Source organism: Chroicocephalus ridibundus, unplaced genomic scaffold (assembly GCF_963924245.1).
Source record: "Chroicocephalus ridibundus unplaced genomic scaffold, bChrRid1.1 SCAFFOLD_92, whole genome shotgun sequence".
Taxonomy (NCBI): Eukaryota; Metazoa; Chordata; class Aves; order Charadriiformes; family Laridae; genus Chroicocephalus; species Chroicocephalus ridibundus.
This window is the reverse complement of record NW_026961708.1, coordinates 314993-337561: the sequence shown is the minus strand read 5'-3', so window position 1 is coordinate 337561 and position 22569 is coordinate 314993. Positions and strand designations below refer to the sequence as shown.

Below are 22569 nucleotides of genomic sequence, written 5' to 3'. Positions count from 1 at the left end.
CCACTCTGATGTTGGAGGGAGGGCAAGGACAAAGTGCTGTAAGCACCCCAGAGAGAAGCATCTCCCACTGCCTCAGGCGTCGAGGTGGGCGACAGCTTGGCTCGCACCACATACTCCTCCTCACCCAGGGAGAGGAAGGTGAGCGCTGTGGCTTGCACCGCCTTCCACGGGCTTTGCCCAGAAGGGAAGCTGGGTGATGGGATCATCAGCGTGGACGGCATTGAATTCATTGCTCACAAGATGATCCTCTCTAGCTGCAGTCCGTACTTCAAGTGAGTGCTTGAAGGAGGAGGGGGTGGGGCCAAACAGTATTTCCTGCTCTGTGCCACACTGTGCCTTCGCGTATCTCCAGCGCTTCCCTCGGCACTCCAACTCTCCTCCAGCAGTTCCCCCTAGTCCTGGTACCTCCCTGGACACCAAAATTCATCCACAAGCTCAGATGGAACAGCAGCGCTGGAAGTGGTGTCTGGCGAAGCCCCAGATACGGTGCAGGGCTGGGAGCGTGGCCAGCCTGGCTGCTCTGCTGCCAGGCGGGAGGCTTTCCTTCCCCACACACCGTTATTCTCTGCTCTTCGCGTTGAAGCAAGGTGCCCGCTTGCCCTGTGGCTCCTTCTTAAAACAAGCGGCTAGTAAAACATTCCTTCATAAAACTCCATGGCCTCCCAGCATGGCTACTGCTAGTGCCCAAGTTGGTGCCCGGGGAAGGAGGCACAGGGGATAATGGGGTCAGGGTGTCACACAGCAAGGCCGCTGTGTGTGTGAGGCACTTCCTCACAAATGATGAGGCTCCTTATGGAATACGCCTACACCGGGACAGTGCCGGTCACGGATGACAACGTTGAAAGTTTGCTAATCGCGGCAGACCAGTTCAATGTCCTGGACATCGTCAGACTGTGCTGCGAGTTCTTAAAATCCCAGCTGTGCTTGGAAAATTGCATCGGCATGTGGAGATTCACCGGCTACTACTACTGTCCTGACCTGCGAGAAGCAGCCCACGAGTTCATCCTGCATCACTTTGAGGAGGTGACCAAGGTGTCCACAGAGTTTCTGGCACTCTCCTTCAATGAGCTGGAACGCCTGCTGGAGAAGGATGAGCTCCCTGTGAAAGAAGAGGCCGTGTTCGAGGCCGTTCTGAAATGGGTTGCCCATGACCTGCAGAGCAGGAGGCAGCACGTGGTAGTCTTGCTGGGCAAGGAAGGGTGGAAGTGTGGACAGAAGGGATTTTTTTTCTCTAAATAAACTCAGCATTACTGACAGTTAAGACTTTGCTTAAAACTTTTGAACTCATATGTGCGCACTGGTGTGAATTTGTAGTCCATGTTCCCTGTACTTACACGTCCCTCATGCAAATCTGCAGGTGCCATTTCTATCAGTTTCATAGGAACTAGATTTTCATCAGTGTCCCGGAAGGTCCTATTTACCAGCTCTTTGAAGAGCTGGAAGTTTGCTTTTGTGAGATTCAGGGTCCTGACTTTATTCTTCCCCCGACGCCCACACCCCTCAGGACTGTGAACTCCACCAGCGCCCGACTACCGCAGCCCAGGCTGCCTCACATCATCCCATGGATGTCACCCATTAGCTCATTTGCGTTGGTGCCCTTCAGGTCCAGTATGGCCGCTCCTCTGGTGGGGCTGTCTGTGACCTGGCTTAAGAAGTTATCTTCAAGGCACTCGGCTCTGGGAGTCTCCTGGATTGCCTACAGCTTGCCGTGCTGCTTTTCCAGCAGCTGTCGGGGTGGCGGAAGTCCCCCGGCAGGACGAGAACCTGTGAGCGCGATGCCTGCTGCTGTAGCTGGAGCAAGAAGGCTTCGTCAATAGGCTCCCCTTGATCGGGCAGCCTGGAGTAGACACCAACCCCAAGGCTCCCTTTGTTGCCTGGCTCTCTAATTCTTACCCGTAAGCTTTCAACCTGCTCTTGGCTATTCTTCAGAGACAGCTCTTCACACTCTACCCGTTTCTTGACCCAGAGGGCAGCCCCTCTGCCCCCTCTTCCTCCCCTGTTGCTGGCCATGGACAGTCACACTCCAGTCATGGGATTCGTCCCACCAGGTTTCAGGAATGGCAACTAGGTGTCAGCTTTCCAGCAGCACGGTGGCTGCCAGCTCCTCCCGTTTGTTGCCCGTGCTGCATGCATTGGTGTCGAGGCACTTTAGCTGGTCTGTCAGCCATGTCACCTTCTTAGAGGAACACACCTTAATTGCTTTGAGCTATTCACTGGTGTTCCCCTCTTTTCTCCTCCCCTCTTGACTCCTCCCCCTTTGGCTCCCCCCCATTACCTCAGGAGCCATTCCCTCATCTCTGGAAGACTTCAAGCGTCCTCCAGTGTTGCCAGCACGTGTCAGAGCAACAGGCTGAGGGCCCGCACTAGCACCCCAACCCTCTGCCTTGGGCTGTTGTCCCACTGCCTGTCACAGGCAAGCCTGATATTGCCCCCCTCCCCTTTCAAGCCTAGTTTAAGGCTCTGTCAATGAGCTCTGCTCACTCGGGAGCAAAGACCCTCTTCCCCCTTTCAGAAAGGTGAATCCCATCTGACGCCAGCAAACCTTGTGCCGTGCAGGCCACCCCATTCTCGAAAACCCAAAAATTGTGTGGGTGACATCAGCCACGGAGCCATGTACGAATAGTCTGTGTCCATCTATTTATTCCCATGTTGCTGCCCACAAGGGGAAGGAGAGAGGAGAAAATACCCTGTGGTTCAGATTTCCTTACCAACCCTCCCGAGGCCCTGAAGTCTCTTTTGGCGGCCCTTGCACTATGCGTTGTGGCACCTGGGAAGGTGGGCTGGGCAAGGAGGGGGTTCTCCAGCCACCCTGGGCATGGACTTGCCTCCATTCGCTCCTTTCCTTGAAGCTACTGTCATAGCCTGGCAGGGGGAGGTTGCAGGATCCCCTTGATCTTGTTGGGTTTTTTCTGGTGGCTGTTCCTGTTTCTGTCTCAGGGAGGGCAGAGCATGATTCCACCAGTCCATCTCTTTGTTCGACTCCCTGATGCTCCTTAACCTTCCTACTACCTCCTGTAGCCCTGTCACCAAGCTGAGCAGATCGTCCACCTCACGCTGCTGTTCTCACTGCTGCCCTCCGTTACTAGTGAAATTCTCTGGCAAGCCTTGCAGCCCAAGACCCGCATGATTTCACTGGAGCTCTGTCTGGGTTGCCACATCCATTCCGGTGAGTGCAGACGACGTGGCTTTCTGCCAGGTGGATACGGTAGCTCTGCTCCTTCTGAGACTGTGATGACCACCAATGGAGCTCACCTTTTGAGCTGGTAGAGGGATGATGCCCTGCCACGCAGACTGTGCCACACTCTGCTTGCAGCGCTCCTGGTCACTTCTAGTCCCCAGGCTGTTTTCTATCGGTGTGGGGTAGCCGCTGTGGCTCTGTCAATGCCCACACCTTATCAGCGTCTTCCACCAGAGCTGCTGCCTCCTGGTGGGTCTCTCCACCGCCCTGGCTTTTCCCTGCCTCGGGAGACCCCCCTGTGCATCAAGCTCTGCCACTCCGCTGCCGATCAGGCCAGCGCACCTCGGCGACTGACTCCAGTAGCTGGCATTTGGGATTTTAGATTAGAGGAATACAATTTATCACAAGCAGATATGACGCTTCCCCATGTGAACGGCATTCAGGACCTTCAGTGAAAACCTGTTTCTGTGTTGATGATACACGTGCCCCCACACCAGCATGGACAAGACAAACGTTGATTATTTGGAAGCATCATCCTCTATTCACAGAAACCATTTTGCCCTATGGACTTTTATACACTTTGCACTTTTTATGGCTGAGTCATTTTAGTTAATAAAAAATGAACAGTTTTTAAAAAGTGACAAGTCTTTTTCAAGTTTTATCTCTTTTCTGGTAAAGTGTGATTCTCAAGTACTGTGTTAATTAAAAAGTAAGCCAAAATGTTGCAGTTCAGAAAAATCACACAAAGTATATTCTATAAAATTTCTATATCATTGTTTTGGAAATATTAGAATATGTAGTTCTGTTAAATAGCTTACAACCAAGATTTATCAGAATCTCTTGTGACGCAAATGTAAAATTCAGAAAATCTGAAGGGCTATTTTATCATTTTTTTCCTGTTTCTTAGGTATAAGCTTTGTGACTGCTTTTGGGGTAAGTTGTTCCTATTGTAATACTGCTTGTAGTGCACGTTGCGTAGACAGACTTTCTTTTCCCAAACCTTTATCCGTGCTTTATGGTTTTATGTGTCGATCAGCAATGGAATGTTTTATTCTTCGGAAGCACTTTACATGCCACAAGGAAGCGAATCATTACCACACACCTGTAGTAGTACCACCGTATGTTTTTCTCACCCAGACTGGAATTTCAGGAATGACTAACTGGACTCTAAAGAATGTGTCCATTTCAATTAGTCTGAATGAACGGGGTGTTTTAAAATAGTACCTCAAAACTGTGTTGTAAATTGGTTATTTTGTTAGAGAATTAATAAAATACCAAGCCTAAGCTCTTTGTATCTTACACTAACAGCACCTGACCTGCTCTGAATTTAGCTTAAACCAAATTAAACAAGATCTCAATTGCTGTTATTGCAAATGGACAAACGTCTGATGCCAAAACGCAAGGTGACATCTCTTCTCTGTAAGCTTGTCGTCTTTTTTGTGGATACTGCTGTAACTATACCAGCACAGTTTATCAAGAGTTGTGATAGATTGTCCATCTCAGGAATTTTAAGCTTGGGAGCGTGTGTTTGTCTTACCCTACATGTATAACAGTCCAGGGGAACAGTCCAGAGCCTCATACAGGAAGACAAAATTGGTAGGTGTGACAGCTTCTCCTTATTTTATTATACTGGTATTTTAAAATAGAAATCCCAATTTTATACTACTGGCAAGAGCATACAAATGATAAATGAAGGTAATAGTTTCCCATTTTTCCTGACGCTTGGCTTCATTGGTAATGCTGAACCAACAGCATCATGGAAGCACCAGCCTGAGATTCATTCTTGAGCGTCTTGAAGCACTGACTGCAGGCTGCAAACGGAAACTTGCTGTGAATACAGCATCCTATTTAATTCTTATTTACGGTTAATATCTATCAGATGGCTCCAGAACTCACAACATTTAACAGGGATCTAGGAAAAAAAGCTGTGCTGGCATTTAGCTTTACTTGCTTACCAAGAAGCAGGTTGACCAGGGCTGAGATGAGGACCAGCGTGGCGGTAGGAGGAGAAGCCTTGCAGGAAAGGCTGGAATCTGAAGGAGGCAGAGGGTTTCTGTTTAACACTTGCTTTGTGTAACAGGAAGGCAATTTGGGTTAATCAGTTGCCTTCTTCACCAAGGAGGATGCAGGCGGAGCTCTCTGGAAGAAAGGGCCTTGTTCCTGCCATGCTTCTTCCACTGCTCGTGGAAGAAACAGATGAATCCTCGTTGTTTTCCCTCTGCACGATGAATGATATTTTAAATGTAAAAAGGTTTCCAGTGCTCTTCGGTGTGGCAAGTGCTGCTTGTGTTTCGGCTCTGCCAAAAAAGGTAGAGGCACAAAATCAGATAAAATGGAGCAAAAATGTCGACAGGAGAAGCAGGGTTGAGATGTGACTGGCACCTGTGTGTGTATGTTCTGCACATACAGCAGACCTGAGGACTCGTGGCATGTGCTTGCCCAGCGAGGCTGGTCTTGCTGGCGGACGCCGAGCAGCATTGCTCTGCCTGCGGGCAGAGTCGGAGCTGGGCTGGGTGCTCTCCCTCCTGCCCGCGGGACCCTCCTGCTCCTCCTGGGCTGTACCCAAACAGGACGCTGGGGCCGGGATTTGTAGGAGAGCATCTTGGAGCAGAGGCGAATCCTTGCGGAACCTTACCCAGAAAAGGTTAGCGGGCATTTTAGATGCTTTAAGTTTACATGCTAACCGGAGGGAGCCAACTTAAAGAAAAATAAAAATCTATTTGTCTTGAGGAGGTATTTGTGTGAAGAAAGGTTCCAAGCTCTTTTTGCCCACCACAAGGCACGAAGCAGCGTGTTTCCCACGAGATGGCACTATTGCCTTATGCACATAAAAAGCAGGTTTTAGCCTCCACTGCAGTTTTAAAAGCAGATTGCCAAAGTGAGGGTTGCAACCAAATGCATCAATTTTACAGATCCGAGCAGTTATCAACAGATCTCAAATGGAGAATTAGCTTGCCGATTCATCTGTTAAAGGTCGCTGCCTGATAAGGATGTGAAAAATCCTGACATATGGATGATGAGATGAACATCGCCATCAATCCATTATTGGAGAAACTGGTTTGGATTTGGGTTTTTTTGGGTCAATTTTTTGAAATCAATGTGGCTCTCTAAAGTGAGTGGTATTTATCTGGTCATATTCTGACTGATCTTCTCAACGGGCTTTTGCTATAAAAAAAACACCAACAAATCCCAAACTAAAAATCAAGTTGAAAATTAACTACTTTTAACATTTGTCCATTTTTTATCATTTCTAGTTCTTATCTAGTTCCAAAAAAAATGTCATCTTGCAAAATTGTTGTATTTTGAGTAATTGTTCAGTTGCAATGGCTGGCTGGCAAGTTGCTCCACTATTCCCTTTCTCTATGACTGAAAGAGGTGTTTTCCAAATAAATTCTGCAAAGTCTCTCCATCAGAAACATACTCCCTGCCTTTAGCTGCACGTTCTGTTGATTTTCTAATCAAAGACGGGGTCAATCGCATCGAACCACCAGGGTAGAGCTGGAAGGAGCCCTGCTGTCACAGCAAGTGCTTTGGATAATCACGTTCTCAATCTTACTAATTGCTGTTTTAAAAACCAGTTTCTTTTGTACCACGCTCTGTCTCTTATTGCAGTGTTGTTCCAGAATTTCACTCCTCCGATGCTTGGAAATTCTCTTCTGATTCCCAGCCCAAATTTATTCACTTCCAGGCTACATCTCTTTGTTCTTCTGCCAGTATTATTCTTTACCTTCACAAGTCCTTGTTCCCTCCTTTGGTAGCTGCCCTACTGATGAGAGCAATCATCTCTTCTCTTAGTTTTTGTTTCTCTAGGCTAAAACAGCCAAATCTTTCCATCTCCTCTGAAGAGAGAGGCTCTTCATTCCCTTGATTATCCAGTTTGGGTGGCCCTGGGTATATTTCTGTTTCAATCCATCTTTCTCGAGCACAGATGACAAGAAATAGGGCACAATATTCAGGATAAGGCCTGACAAGAGCTTTGTATCATACATTTCTCAATTTCATCGCACAATTGTAGCATCTCCGTGGGAAGTGGCTCAATATCTGTGATCATAGAATCATAGAATCATTTAGGTTGGAAAAGACCCTTGGGATCATCGAGTCCAACCATCATCTCCACTCTACAAAGTTCTCCCTTACACCATATCCCTTAACACCACATCTAAACGAGTCTTAAACACATCCAGGGACGGTGACTCCACCACCTCCCTGGGCAGCCTATTCCAGTGTCTGACCACTCTTTCTGTGAAGAATTTTTTCCTTATGTCCAGCCTAAACCTACCCTGTTGCAGCTTGAAGCCATTCCCTCTTGTTCTATCGCTAATTACCTGTGAGAAGAGACCAGCACCAACCTCTCTACAATGGCCTTTCAAGTAATTGTAGAGAGTGATGAGGTCTCCCCTCAGCCTCCTCTTCCTCAAACTAAACACTCCCAGCTCCTTCAATCGCTCCTCATAAGATTTATTCTCCAGGCCCTTCACCAGCTTTGTTGCCGTCCTCTGCACTCGCTCCAGCACCTCGATATGTCTCTCGTATTGAGGTGCCCAGAACTGGACACAATACTCCAGGTGTGGCCTCACCAGTGCTGAGTACAGGGGGACAATCACCTCCCTCCTTCTGCTGGTCACACTAGTTCTAATACAAGCCAGGATGCCATTGGCTCTCCTGGCCACCTGGGCACACTGCTGGCTCATGTTCAGCCACTTGTCAATGTGAACCCCCAGGTCCTTTTCTGCCAGGCAGCTCTCCAGCCACACTGCCCCAAGCCTGTAGCGATGCATGGGGTTGTTGTGGCCCAAGTGCAGGACCCGGCACTTGGCCTTGTTGAAGCTCATACTGTTAGCATTGGCCCATCGGTCCAATCTGTCCAAGTCTCTCTGTAGAGCCTCCCTATCCTCATGTAGATCAACGCTCCCGCTTAGCTTCGTGTCATCTGCAAACTTGCTGATGATACACTCTATGTCCTTATCAAGGTCATCAATAAAGATGTTGAACAGAAACGGTCCCAACACCGAGCCCTGAGGGACACCACTTGTGACCGGCCGCCAGCTGGATTTAACTCCATTGACCACCACTCTCTGGGACCGCCCATCCAGCCAGTGCTTGATCCAGCAGATCGTATGCTCATCCAGGCCATGAGCCGCCAGTTTTTCCATGAGAATTCTGTGGGGGACAGTGTCAAATGCTTTTCAAAAGTCTAGGTAAACAATGTACACAGCCTTTCCCTCATCCAATAGTCAGGTCATCTTGTCATAGAAGGAGATCAGGTTCGTCAGGCAGGACCTTCCTTTCCTAAACCCATGCTGACTAGGCCTGATCCCCTGCTTGTCCATTATATGAGTTGTAATGGCACTCAAGATGATCTGCTCCATGACCTCCCCTGCTACCGAGGTCAGACTGACAGGCCTATAGTTTCCCGGATCCTCCTTTCTGCCTGTTTTGTAGATGGGCGTTACATTTGCTAACCTCCAGTCCATTGGGACCTCCCCAGTTAGCCACGACTTCAGGTAGATCATGGAAAGTGGCTTGGCGAGCACGGCTGCCAACTCTTTCAGCACTCTTGGATGTAACCCATCCGGTCCCATAGACTTGTGCGCATCCAAGCGGCGTAGCAGGTCGTAGATCACTTCCTCTTTCATTGCGATGACCTCATTCAGCTTCCCCTCCCTGTCTCCTAGCTCACGAGGCTGGGTGCCCAGGGAACAGTTAGTTCCACTGCTAAAGACTGAGGCAAAGTAGGCATTGAGCACCTCAGCCTTTTCCTCATCCTTTGGACTATGTTTCCCTCTGCATCCAGTAAGGGAGGGAGATTTTCCCTAATCCTCCCTTTGCTGTTAATGAATTTATAGAAACATTTTTTGTCATCCTTAACAGCTGTAGCTAGGTTGAGCTCGAGCTGCGCTTTGGCTCTCCTAATTTTCTCCCTGCATAGCTTCGCTATATCCTTATAGTCTTCATGAGAGACCTGCCCCCTCTTCCAGAGGTCATAGACTCTCCTTTTGCTCTTGAGGTCCAGCCAAAGGTCCCTATTTAGCCAGGCTGGTCTCCTTCCCCGCCTACTTGTTTTTCGGCACACAGGGACAGCCTCCTCCTGTGCCTTTAAGACTTCTCTCTTGAAGTATGTCCAGCCTTCCTGGGCTCCTGTATCCTTCAGGGCAGCCTCCCAAGGGACTTTGTCCAGCAGTCTTCTGAACAGGTCAAAATTTGCCCTCCGGAAGTCTAAGGTGGCAGTTTTACTAACCCTTCTCCTTGTTTCCCCAAGAATCAGAAATTCGATCATCTCATGATCACTGTGCCCTAGACGGCCACCAACCTTTACTTCCCCTACAAGTTCTTCCCTGTTCACAAGAAGCAGGTCCAGGAGGGCACCATCCCTGGTTGGATCACTTCACAGCTGTGTGAGGAAGTTATCTTCCACACATTCCAGGAGCCTCCTGGATTGTTCCCTCTCAGCTGTGTTGTATTCCCAGCAGATAGCCGGGAGGTTAAAGTCCCCCACAAGAACAATGGCAAGTGATCACGAGATTTCCCCCAGCTGCTTATAGAAAGCTTCGTCTGCCTCACTGCTTTGGTTGGGAGGTCTATAGCAGACTCCCACAGCGATAGCAGCTTTATCGGCCCTTAACCTAATCCAAACACTCTCCACCCCGTCATCGCTATACTCGATTTCTGTGCTCTCATAGCATTCTCTAATATACAGGGCCACTCCTCCACCTCTCCTTTCCTGTCTGTCCCTCCTGAAGAACTTGTAGCCATCGATTGTGGCACTCCAGTCATGTGAGGCATCCCACCACGTTTCTGTGATAGCCACTATGTCATAGTTTCCCTGGTGCATCATGGCTTCAAGCCCTGTTTGTTGCGCATACTGCGTGCATTGGTAGAGATGCACTTCAGATGTGCTAATGACTCCAGCACCTTTTTGTGGGTGTGGGCCCCATTTCCCACCAGACCCCTCTCAGGTGCTTCCATGATTTCTAAGCGTTAACCCCTTCTCTCCAATGAAATGTCAGAGTGAGAGTCCTCACTAGCCCACCATCCTTCAAGCCCTGGCATGCCTCCCTTGGATTCATTCCTGACAGGCCCACTTGTCTCCCCTTCCCCCCTCATATCTAGTTTAAAGCCCTGTCAAGGAGCCTTGCTAACTCCTGCCCCAAAATTCTTTTCCCCTTCTGGGACAGGTGCGTTCCACCTGCTACCAGCAGGTCAGGTGACTCCTATAGCAGCCTGTGATCAAAAAACCCAAAGCCCTGCCCATAACACCAGTCCCAGAGCCACGAGTTGACCTGTTGCCTCTTCCTGTTAATTTCCTCATTCATGATTGCCACTGAAGGGATAGAGGAGAACACAACTGGTGTTCCTGACCCCTTAAGCCATTGCCCCAAGGCTCTAAAATCTCTTTTAATCCATTTTGGGCTCCTCCTACCCACTTCATCACTACCCACCTGCAATACTAAAAGGGTTAGTAGTCAGAGGAGTCTACTAGGGCTGGAAGTTTGCCTAACACATCCCTGACCCGTGCCCCAGGGAGGCAGCAGACTTCCCTGTGAAGTGGGTCTGGACAGCATATTGGCCCCTCCGCCCCCCTCAGTAGAGAGTCACCCACTGCAATGACCCGTCTGCTTTTCCTTTTGGAGCCAGCTGTGATGCTGGGTCCATGGCGACTTGGTCTTTCTGACGTTCCTGGCCTGGGTGTCTCATCCTCCTCTCCAACAGCCAGTTCCTCCTGCAGGGCTTCATATCTGTTCTGCAAAGGTAACTGGGAAGGTGGGAGGGGCCGGGAGGGGATTCTCCTGCTTCCCCGAGCAGGGACCTGTTTCCATTCCCCCTCGTCTCTGCCATCCCCTCCTATTGCCTGGTGACGAGAGGGGAGGGGGTCCTCTGACTTGTGTGGGGCCTCACCCTGTTCCCTTTCTCTCAGGGAGCGGGTCCACCAGTCACTCTCCCTCTCGCATTCCCTCATGCTCCTCAACCTTTCCACTTCTTCCTTCAGGTCAGCCACCAGAATGAGCAGATCGTTTACCTGTTCACATCTGACACAGGTGTTGTCTCTGCTGCCCTCCATGGCGAGTGCCAGGCTCCGGCACTCTTTGCAGCCAGAGGCCTGGATGCCCACATGTTTGCGCGGGGCCTCTGTCTGGGTGCCCACAGTTTTTTTAACAGCCGCCTTCGACCGGGTAGCAACCACGGCTGGATCTCTAGACACAAGCGAGACCTTGTGACTCGACGGCCAGTTGGGGGGAGCACTGGTTGCTCGCTCTGGGCAAGGGCTAGTCCCTGCCCTCCCGGAGGCTTCCTATAACCTGGTGGCTTGATCGATCCGGGGAGGTGCTGTCTCCGCCCCCAGGCTCCCTCAGCAGCCCGCCCACCAGCTGACAGCCCTCAGCACAGGCCGAGGGCTTTTGCTGGCTTCCAAAAGCCCCCAAAAGAGCTTTGCGTCGGCCCTTTTCGCTGCTGATCCCTTCCCCAGCGCAGTCTTACCTGCCCTGAAGCTGGTCTCCAGGGCAAGAGTAAAGCCAGGCCCGCGAGTTGCAGGCGAGCAAACTTCCAGCTCTTCCAGGAGCTGGTCAACAGGACCTTCTGGGACACCGATGAAAATCTCGATCCTATGAAACTGATAGAAATGGGACTTGCCGATTTGGATGAGGGACGTGTGAGTCCGGGGAACGTGGACTACAAGTTCCTACCCTTGGCAAGGTCTGACTTCACAAGTGATGAGCAAAGTCTTGACTGTCAGAAACACAGAGTTTATTTTAAAAAGAAAAATCCCTTCTGTCCACTCCTCCAGCCCTCCTTGCTCAGCAAGAAGACAATGTGCTGCCTCCTGTTGGGCAGGTCATGAGCAGCCCAGGTGAGAACGGCCTCCAGCGTGGCCTCTTCTCTCACAGGGAGCTCCCCCTTCTCCAGCAGGCATTGCAGGTCATTGAAGGAGAGCTCCAGAAACTCTGCGGACACCCTGCTCACCTCCTCCAAGTGATGCAGGATGAACTCGTGGGCTGCTTCTCGCAGGTCAGCACAGTAGTAGTAGTGGGTGAATCTCCAGATGCCGACGCAGTTTTCCGAGCACAGCTGGGCTTTTAAGAAGTGGCAGCACAGGCTGACGATGCCCAGGACGTTGAACTGGTCTGCCGCCACGAGCAAACTTTCAACGTTGTCCTCCGTGAGGGGCACTGTGCCGGTGTAGGCGTACTCGATGAGGAGCCCCATCGTTTCAGGGGAAGCGCCGTGGATTTGATAGACGTTGCTGTCGGCACTGCTGCAGTTGCTGGAGAACAAAGCCCTGAAAAAACCAAGAGAGTGCTGCTGGGGAAGAAAGCGGCCTTGCTGTGGGAAACCCTGAGCCCATTATCCCCTGTGCCTCCTTCCCCGCGCACCCGTTTGGGCACTAGCAGTAGGCACGCTGGGAGGCCGTGGAGTTTGATGAAGGAAGGCTTTACTGGCCGCTTGTTTTCAAGAGGAGCCACAGGGCGAGTGGGCACCTGGCTTCAAGAAGAACAGCAGAGAGTACCCGTGTGTGGGGAAGGAAAGCCTCCCGCCTGGCAGCAGAGCAGCCAGGCTGGCCACGCTCCCAGCCCCGCACCCTAGCTGGGCCTTCTCAGACACCACTTCCAGCTTGTGGAGGCCTTTGGGTGCCTGGGCAGGGAGCAGGACCAGGGGGAACTGCCGGAGGAGAGTTGGAGTGCCGAGGGAAGCGCTGGAGATACAGCCAGGCACAGTGTGGCACGGAGCAGGGAGCGCTGGTTGGCCCCATCCCCTCCTCTTTCAAGCACTCACCTGAAGTACGCACTGCAGTTAGAGAGGACCATCTTGTGTGCGTTGAATTCAATGCCGTCCACGCTGATGATCACGTCGCTTGGTGTCCCTTCCGGGCAAAGCCCGTGGGAGGCGGTGCAAGCCACAGCGCTCATCTTCCTCTCCCTGGGTGAGGAGGAGGAGTATGCGCCACGAGGCAAGCTGTCACCCACCTCCAAGCCTGAGGCAGTGGGAGACGCTTCTGCCACTCTGGGGTGCTTACAACACTTTGTCCTTGCCCTCCCTCCGGCGTAGTAGTAGAACCCCTGCCTGTCTGCTGGCTCTGGAACGTGCTCCATAATGACATCACAGACATGGCGGGGACTGGGACTGGGAAAGAGCCCAAGCTTGGAAAAGAAAGCAAAGAAGGGCAAGAGACTTTTGGCCAACTGGAAAATAGAGAGACAAAGCAAGTTGTCCAACCCAGCAGCAGTGTCTATTGCTCACTGTAAGGCATTCTTGCCAGGAACATGGACCGTAGCTGGAAAAGAGAACTTCTTGCCAGCCTGGCCTTGGAAGCTTGGTACCTGACAAACACTTGTACTGAAGAGAAGCTCTCTCAAGAGCTAGCGCTTTGAAGCAGCAACGCTACCAGGGTCAAGGCCCACCTTTCCTCAGAGCACACAGCACAAGCCAGATTTGCAAAGCCAGCCAGAAAGCCGAAGGCAACCTAAAAATGCAAACCGCCTCTTTCCACCAATGCCAGTAAAAATGCCATGAATACCGCAGGATTGGAAGTTTTCTTGGAAATACAGGAACTGCAACAGAATCCTCATCGTCTTCCCATTTGGTGTTTGCATTTTCAATCCCATACAAGAAGGAAAACGGCAACGCCACTGGCAGTCTCTGGAAAAGACCCCATTCTAGCAGATAGGACCACATATGAAGCCATGTCGAGGTCAATTGAAGCTGGGGGGGGTGTTCCCATGGGTGTTTTGGGGTTCCCCGTGGGGGATATTGAGGGCTTTTTGTGTCCCGTGGGTGGGATTTACAGATGCATGGAATGGTTGGGGTTGGAAGGGACCTTAAAGATGATGGAGTTCCAACCCCCCTGCCCTGGGCAGGGACACCTCCCACCAGACCAGGCTGCTCAAAGCTTCCTCCAGCCTGGCCTTGAACCCCTGCAGGGATGGGGCAGCCACAGCTTCCCTCAGGCAACCTGTTCCAGTGCCTCACCAACCTCTCAGTAAAGAATTTCTTCCTGATATCCAATCCAAATCTCCCCTCCTTCAGTTTGAAACCATTACCCCTTGTCTTCTCATTCCACTCCCTGACGAAGAGTGCCTCCCCATCCTTCCTTGTAGGCCCCCTTTAGGGACTGGAAGGCCGCTCTAAGGTCTCCCCGGAGCCTTCTCTTCTGCAGGCTGAACAACGCCAACTCTCTCAGCCTGTCCTCCCAGCAGAGGGGCTCCAGCCCCTCCTTTTGGAGGATCCTGGAGGGGATTAGGGGGTGAAGAGGGTGTTTCTGAGGCTTTGTGTGCTCCTGAGGGGATTTGGGAGGGGTCATGGGGGTCCCATATTGGTTTTGGAGTATCTCCAGAGGGATATCTCCAGAGGAACCCCTGTTCTGGAAAGGTAACTGGGAAAGTGGGAGGGGCCAGGAGGGGATTCTCCTGCTTCCCCGAGCAGGGACCTCTTTCCAGTCCCCCTCGTCTCTGCCATCCCCTCCTATTGCCTGGTGACGAGAGGGGAGGGGGTCCTCTGACTTGTGTGGGGCCTCACCCTCTTCCCTCTCTCTAAGGGAGAGGGTCCACCAGTAGGCTTTTTCAGCTCATTTATGATTGTCTTTAGGCCATTTGATTCTCTGAAAAAGATTCCAAAACATCCATTGCCTTTTCAGCTGATGCAGGAACCTTCTATAAATCAGGTCTCTAAGAAGGAGGGACGAGGCCGAGGTAATTATTTCATTCTATAGTTACCCAGCCATACCAAGCCTGTCTCTGTGAATTTCAGCAGACGTCGGCTGAAAGGTCAGTGCTGAAGGGACATAAACCATTAAGGCCAGTAATCTCCCCCTTCAGAAAGGAAAGGTGAGCAGCACTGATGGTGCTAAAGGATCGGGCTACAATTTACGACTCAGAATTTTTAGCTGATTCATGATGGGCTTAGTGTAGGTTTTGTGTGTGTTATTTAAGACTGGTGGTCAGAAAAACAAGAGTATGTGTGATCTCTAGAGAGCGAAAATCACAGCAATTACACGACCGGGCCGCGGCGGGAGCAGAGGCTGCAGCCCCCGACACAAGATGGCCGCCAGGAGCCCGGTGCCGGGACTACAGCTCCCAGCGTGCCCTGGGGAGCCCCTTCCCGCCCTCTGACCCCCGCAGGAACCAGGGCCGCCTCCCCGGGGCTGCCCCGGCCCAGGGCCAGGCCCCGGAGCCCCGGTGGAGCCGGGAGGAGGGCAGAGAGGGAGAGAGCGGCGGAGAGGGGTGGGAAGGGACAGAGAGACTACGGGGAGAGCAGGGGGGAGCTGGGCAGGGAGTGGAGGGAGGAGAAATCCCGGTGAGGAGCAGGGGGAGAGCGGGAAAGAGATGGAGGGCAGGGGACAGGGTCAGGATGAGGAGGCGGAGAAGGACGGAACAGCGACGGCCTCCAGGGCTGAGGTGGGGGAAGAGCAAAAGGGGACGGGGAGCGGGATGGAGGCCCAGAGGGAAGAGGGAAGGCCCAGGCAGACAGGCAGGAAAGGGGACGGGCTGCAGGACAGCGAGGAAGATGAGGCCAGGAAGGTGGACAGAGCGATAGAGAAGGACAGGGAGCGGGGGAGAGAGACGCAGAGAAAGAAAAATCTAGCAACGGGCTATAGGAGAGACAGGGAGCCAGAGAGAGAAAGACAAATATAGAAAGACAAAAACAGGCTGTATGGCAGAGAGGGAGGGAGGAAAAACATAAGGTCAGGGAGCCGTCCAGAGAAAGAAAGAGAAAGGAAAAAATAGTGATGGGCTAGAGACAGAGAGGGAGGAATTAAAAGATGGGGGCAGGGAGCCAGACAGAGCGCAATGAGGAGGGACCACAAATAGCAATTACGGGCAGCTGTCTCCATTTCTTGAGCATCCCCCGGCAGCCTCAAGGAATTACCAGGCGCCTCAAGGAATGCGCTGCCGGGAAGAGCCCTTCCCTGGGCTCAGTCCTGCTGCCTAAAATTGGTGATGAATGTCGCCCTGCAGAGTGGCCAGGACTGTGGGGAAAAAGCCCAGCTCGGGGCGGGGGCAGGAATCACTCAGCCGGTTTTTTGTTTGTTTGCTTTTTAAAATAATACCACTTAAGCTCTAAATACAACCTGTAAGGAGAAAGGAACCAGGCGTACTAGGATGGGCACATTTAGAGCCCAAACCCGTCCAACAGCCACACAAACCACCGCTGGCTCCCGCTGCGCACACTGCACCGCCTGCTCGCAGGTACAGGCAGCCGCCCTGGGTCTGGAGCACTCCCCAGGAGCGGCACCGCCAGGCAGCTCAAAAAATCATACTGCCTGCAAAAACTTGAGCACAGCTTAATTCTGGGCAATTTTCCCTCTTTTTAGGCCTGCTGGTTAAAGACTCATCTGTTGAGACATGGCTCAGGACCACGCCAGGGCCAACGGCGCTGCTTTCTGCACCCCGTGGCGACGATGGGCAGAGGGACATGTTCCCAGATCGTGGGACGAGGTACACGCGTGGGGTGTCAGGGTCACCCCTGCCTGTTTTTTCCCAGCGAAGCCCCAGCCAGTGCCAGCCTCGAGCTGCAGCCCCAGCGCCGAGGCTCAAGGAGCTGGGTGTTTCTGCGGGCGCTGCACCCTGCCGTTGGCTGCCCTGGGCTTCTCCCCATTGTCTCCGGCTCTGCTTTCTGCCAGCGCCGGGGGCACCACAGAATGGCTTGCTGCTCCCCAGAGCTGTCCTGACCCATGTCTGCAGCTCGTGTGTGGTGTCCACGTCACACAGGCCATTTGGGGGTGGCAGCTCTCTCTTGTGGCACCCTGGGAATGGGGGCCAAGCAAACCCCATCCCTCCCTTTGGGACTTCATCCCCGAGAAGACTCAGTGCAGACGTACCGTGCGCTGGAGAGCATCCTGCAGGGAGGTGGCAGCCGTTTGCAGAGCAACGCTGAGACCCGTCTGTCAGCAGAGGCAGCTGGTGGCTGCAGAACAGCCCAGGTGAGCTGGTTCTCTTGGAGGCCACCACAGCAGCCTTCCTCTGTCCCTGGTTTCGGTGAGATATGGAGCAGTGCAGAGATGTTTCTCGGGCATCCAGGCCTGAGGAGGGTTTCCCAGTGCCCCCGTGAGAGATCTTGCTCCCAGGAAGCACCTTGCCATAATGCCAAGGCCGTATCTGCCCCCCTGGAGCTGGGTACAGCTGCTCTGAGGGGGTCTCACAGGGAGGACAGGGTCATCTGACACAGAAGTGATGAGCTGAAGCCTGGTGGCCATGGCTGGCCAATTCAAAGTCTCCGAGAGCCTCAGCCTTTCTCCCCTCGGCTTTTATCATATCTTTTTTCTCGGCTTTTATCATATCTTGTACCCCACCTCCGTCTGATATGTCCCAATGCCCGGCTTTAGTAAAGCAGAGCCATTGCTCCCCTCTAGGACAATGCACTCCTAGTCTTGTTCCGCCTATTCCTAAACTCTTCCCAACCCAGTATTCGTGTTGGTCGTATTTGCACACTGTTAACTCACGGCAGTTATAACAGCGGCTGTTGATATGCGAATGCACTGTCATCGTGGAAACCATCTTCCTATTCCAGGAGACCTGCCGGTAACACTTCATGCATTCCTTACTGGGTACTAAGGATACCGCTAATAACAATACGAGGAGTGGAGGTCCAGTATGGCTTATACTCCTACCTCTCATGCCTATTGGGGTGCTTCCAACAGCCGAGAAATAATTCTTCTTGGCAGCGAGTACAGTGGCCAGCCTGGTCTTGCCCTCCATCCTCTTTTCATCCGGTATCCCTGGCTCTTGTAGCAGGTAGGGTTCTTATCTCTTTTTCCAAGCAAATCGGTGTTTACACTTAGAAACCACTGTTTCCCACCATTCTTCAGGAATTTCCCACAGAACCGGCACTAGCAATTCCCACCCACAAATCAATGTTACGATATTGGTATATCGTATCTGAGTTTGAGCCAAACTCGAATTTTGCTTCCGGCAATTTAAACAGAAGGGATGTCTTCGGGATGAACGGTAATACCAATTTTGCTTACAACCTAAACGTTCGCACTTCACCCAACTATGATGTCTAGCACAGGGATGTATCAGACAAGGTATACTACGGGGTACTGGAGGGGGCTGTAGTTCTTCCTCAAGGTTAGGATATAGCCGACTATCTTCTTTATATAAATCACGTGCAAGTGCAAACAGAGAGTTTTCAGTTTTATACAACCCTGACCCTCCTGTCTGTAACGGGAGTGCTCTTCCCCAAGGAGGATATCTAATTTTCCTTAAGGTTTGCCCCGGCCGTACCCGAAACCAACGATAAAGTTCTGGTTTCACTCCCCAAGTTTCTGTGATTTCTAAGTTGTTATTCAGTTCCTCTCCCATACATCACCGCGTTGGTTGGCGTTTTAAGGTGAGTCTGGTGTCCCCGGGAGTTGAAGTCAGAGTCCAGTCTCTAGGTTCTTCTACTGGTCCTTTTATTCTGCTGGCGTGAGTCCACCCTTTTTCCTTCGTCCGTACTGCAGCTTCCCTAGTCAACAGCACCTGAAAGGGACCTTCCCATTGAGGAGTTAAAGATTGCTCTCTCCATGTTTTTACTAAAACCCGTTCTCCAGTTTTAATGTTATGGATCTTAAAATCCAACAGGGTAGTTTGTGGGAGCAACCCTTTATTTCTTAGTTGTTCCAAGTTCTTTGCAATCTGCATTACGTATTGTTTAATACTAGCCTCCCCTCCTTCATAAGTAGCCATTTCCTGCTGTGAAGCCAAGAAGGGCAAAGCAAACATCATTTCATATGGAGAGACTCCGAGATGCGTTCTGGGTTGAGTTCGAACCCTGAGTAATGCTAAAGGGAGGCACTTGACCCATGACAGTTGAGTTTCTATCATTACTTTGGTTAAACTCCTTTTTAAAGTCCGATTCATTCGTTCAACCCTTCCTGAGCTTTGGGGGTGCCATGGAGTGTGTAACTCCCATTGAGTACCTAAGGCTTGAGTTCTCTGGGTGATTATTTTGGAGGTGAAATGTGTTCCCCTGTCAGAGTCTATTCTATGAACCATTCCGTATCTAGGAATAATTTGTTCTAGCAGGATCTTTGTTACTACATTAGCCGATGTTCTAGTGACTGGAATTGCCTCCACCCAATGGGTAAGATGGTCGACTAATACCAAGAGGAACTTCCACCTTTGGACTTGTGGGAGTTCTGTAAAATCCACTTGTATATTTTGAAAGGGGCGTAAGGCCAACTCCCGCCCCCCATGGATGGGTTTTCTCATTACCTTTTTATTCACCTTTTGGCAAGTTATACACCTCTCGGTGATTTGTTTAGCTACTCCGAACACCCCTGTGCATCCACATTTTCTAAGAAAGTGATCGCAAATGGCCTGTGTTCCCCAGTGGGTTTCTCTATGCAATTCCTCCAATATTTTTCTTGCTAATGTTTTATTTACTATCTGACGCCCATCAGGTAACACCCATTTTCCTTCCGGAGTCTTTTCTCCTCCTATTCTAGTCAATTCCTTTTCTTCAGCTTCAGTGAATTGAGGAATATTACCTCGCTCCTCTTTTCTCTGTTGAACAACTAATAATTTCTCTTCCCCATTTTCAGCAGCCTCTTTCACCTCTTGGTCAGCTGGATTATTTCCCCTTATTTCTGGTGTTAATCCTTTCTGACGCCCCTTTACATGCCCCTTTACTAGTCCTTTTCCTTTTGAAGTTAGTAATCCTCTTTCTTCCCAGATTTTTCCAAAAGTATGTACCACCCCAAATGCATATTTAGAATCTGTATAAATAGTTCCTTCCTTATGTGCTAGAAATTCTAATGCTCTTTTGAAGGCGTATAACTCACAGCTTTGAGCAGACCAATTAGATGGCAGTTTTCCTTTTTCTATAATCGTCATGTTACTCCCATCTATTATTGCATATCCAGACATTCTTTTCCCTTGTATACACCTAGATGATCCATCTATGTATATCTTTTCTCCTACTCATAAGGCTTGGCCAACCTTGGCTGACTGGATCTAATAATTTTGATAAGTACGCTACCAGTTTCCTCACCCCTCCCCATTCCTGGGCCAAAATTCCATGGGCTATCCCATTTTCCACATTGACAAACAAATAGAAGGGTTTCTCTAATGATGGTAGGCTCAGAACCGGAGCTTTTATCAGTTTTGACTTTAGTTCTTCTAGTTTTTCATTGTCATTCTGTGTCCACTCTATCTTATCTTCCCCCGTCAATTTTTCGTATAAAAATTTCACCGCCCGGGTATACCCCTCCATCCATAATCTACAGTACCCTAGTAGTCCTAATAACTTCCTTACTTCTCTTCTTGTAGTTGGGGGTGGGAGGGATATTATTCCGGCAATCCTCTCGGGGTTTAATTTGCGACTTCCCTGACTTATTATATGCCCTAAGTATCGTACTTCAGGTTCTACAAATTGTAACTTTCCCTTGGAAACCCTGAAACCTTTCTCTCCTAAAACGTTTAATAACTGAATTGTTACTTCTCTGACTAATTTTTCCTCTTCCCCTGATATTAATAAGTCATCTACATACTGAGTGATTTGAGTTTTTGGAGGGGTGTGAAAAGATAGTAACAGCTCTTCCAGAGCCTGTCCAAACATGTTGGGAGACTCCGTAAACCCTTGAGGGAGCTTTGTCCGTCTAAGCTGCTGTTTACGTCTGGTGTTTGGGTCCTCCCGTTCAAAAGCAAAGATATCTCGACTTTCCTCAGCCAGGGGACATGCCCAAAACGCATCTTTTAAATCCACTACACTAAACCAGCTGTGTTCCGGGGGAACTTTGCTCAGAAGGGTATAAGGGTTTGGTACAACAGGGTACCGAGCCAAAGTTCTCTTATTCACCTCCCGTAAGTCTTGCACCAACCTATATGTCCGCTGCAGCCCAAACTTGCTGATTAATTTTGGATTCGTCCTCCTGACTTAATATTTTTGCAATCATTTTCCCCTCTTCGGGGATTACTCCAACCCCCAGCTGGATCTGCAAGTCTCTTCCCAACAGATTACACCCAGCTCCAGGCACTAGCAAAATATTCCCTACACCTATTTTGTCATTACCTTCAAAAACCACCTGCTTGATCACCGGGGCTTTAAAACTTTCCCCCTTTGCTCCCATTACATTAATTACTTCTTTACTTATAACGCATCCTTTCGGTATGTTACAAACGCAAGTTCGCTCAGCTCCTGTATCTACCAGAAATTCTAATACCTCCTCCTGGGGCCCACTCTTAGGTTTATCACGGGCTCAAGGTGATAGCTGTCCTCCAGGAGGTAGAGCCCCTGACACCCCTAATCCTCAATTTCTTTAAACACTTTCTGATCTTTATCCCTTTGAGGACATTCCTTCTTAAAATGCCCAAGTTTCCCACAATGGAAACATCCACCTCCTTCATTCCTTTTCTCAGTTCCCGATGGTCCCCTTCTGGGAGGGATCTGGTTCCCTCTAAAAGTCTCCTCCCGCCTCTCAGGATTCCGTCCCATCCCCCCCATCACCCTGCGATTTTTCTGAATATTTCCTTCCCTCACGGTGGCTACTATGATTTCAGCTTTTGCTTTAGCCGTCTCCTCATCTCTTCGTACATATACTTTCTGAGCTTCCCTCAGTAATTCGTTCAGGCCCCGATCCTGCCAGTGCTCTGGTTTCTCTAATTTTCTTCGAATGTCTGGCCAGGCGCGTGTAACAACTGGAACTCTCAGCAATGTTTGCCCCGCGGGACTCTCTGAATCTCTTCCTGAGCACTGTCTCATGTCAGGTCGCAGCGTTTCAGGCCATTCGGTCGGGGTTTCCTCCCTTCCCTGCTGCCCATCAAATGCTTCGGTTACATTCTGCCCTCTAGGAGCGGCTTCTTTTAAACCTTTAATAATTACATTTCCATAATCACTCATGTTCCTGCGACCCTCTACATCATTTTGATTCCAATTTGGGTGTACTATTGGCATCTTCTGGTCCCCAGGTGGGCCTTGCTGATTTTCCCTTTCCCAAATTCTCATCCCAGCTCTTCTAATCCTTTGCCGTTCTTCGGGAGAAAATATTATACTCATTATCGACTGCATTTCCTCCCAGGTATAAATATTAGGGCCTAGGAATTGGTCTAATTTTTCTGATAGGCCTATTGGATCTTCCAGTAACCCTTTTAATTCCTTTGTAAAGTTCCTGACTTCAGTGGGAGTCAAAGGAACGTTTACAAATCCTATCCCCCCTTGTGCTCCCCCCAGGGGTACTTCCCTTAAGGGGAATAAACTAACTCCTGGGCTTTCCTGCACCGTGTCTTGGTCTTCCGATTCCTTGACTTTAACAGAAGGTTTCCGCCATGACCTAGGAGAGTTTGGAAGTGATACTGTTTCAATGAACCTCTGAGACCTGTCCGACCTTCTCCTAGCACCAGGTGTCAGCTCTTTTCCAGGAGAAGGGGGGGCTCTTGGAGGGAGGCGGTAGGGAGGGGGCAAAACTTCCAGAGGATCCC

At 50.5% G+C, this 22569-nt stretch overlaps 2 protein-coding genes across 2 annotated transcripts; one reads left to right on the top strand and one right to left on the bottom strand.

Annotated features, from left to right (window-relative positions):
- Positions 1–780: 780 nt before the first annotated feature.
- On the top strand, positions 781–1182 carry LOC134509603 (kelch-like protein 10; the record flags this gene model as incomplete). The annotated part of the gene is made up of 1 exon (XM_063322172.1): positions 781–1182. A coding segment is annotated over exon 1 (402 nt), but the record flags the coding sequence as incomplete, so codon positions are not given.
- A 10738-nt stretch (positions 1183–11920) lies between these two features.
- Positions 11921–13280, bottom strand: LOC134509571 (kelch-like protein 10). The gene is made up of 3 exons (XM_063322129.1): positions 13138–13280; positions 12947–13090; positions 11921–12452 (listed from the first exon to the last, which is right to left on the bottom strand). The coding sequence occupies exons 1-3, from the start codon at positions 13278–13280 to the stop codon at positions 11921–11923; spliced, it is 819 nt and encodes a 272-aa protein (XP_063178199.1).
- Positions 13281–22569: the final 9289 nt, after the last annotated feature.

What these genes read in the sequence shown, in the direction of transcription:
- LOC134509571 (XM_063322129.1), bottom strand. Translation starts at nt 13,280, where the DNA reads ATGTCTGTGATGTCATTATGGAGCACGTTCCAGAGCCAGCAGACAGGC. An exon ending in CCACTGCCTCAGGCTTGGAG is followed by an intron (nt 13,091 to 13,137) that starts GTGGGTGACAGC and finishes CTCCTCACCCAG; the next exon opens with GGAGAGGAAGATGAGCGCTG. An exon ending in AACTGCAGTGCGTACTTCAG is followed by an intron (nt 12,453 to 12,946) that starts GTGAGTGCTTGA and finishes TGGTTTTTTCAG; the next exon opens with GGCTTTGTTCTCCAGCAACT.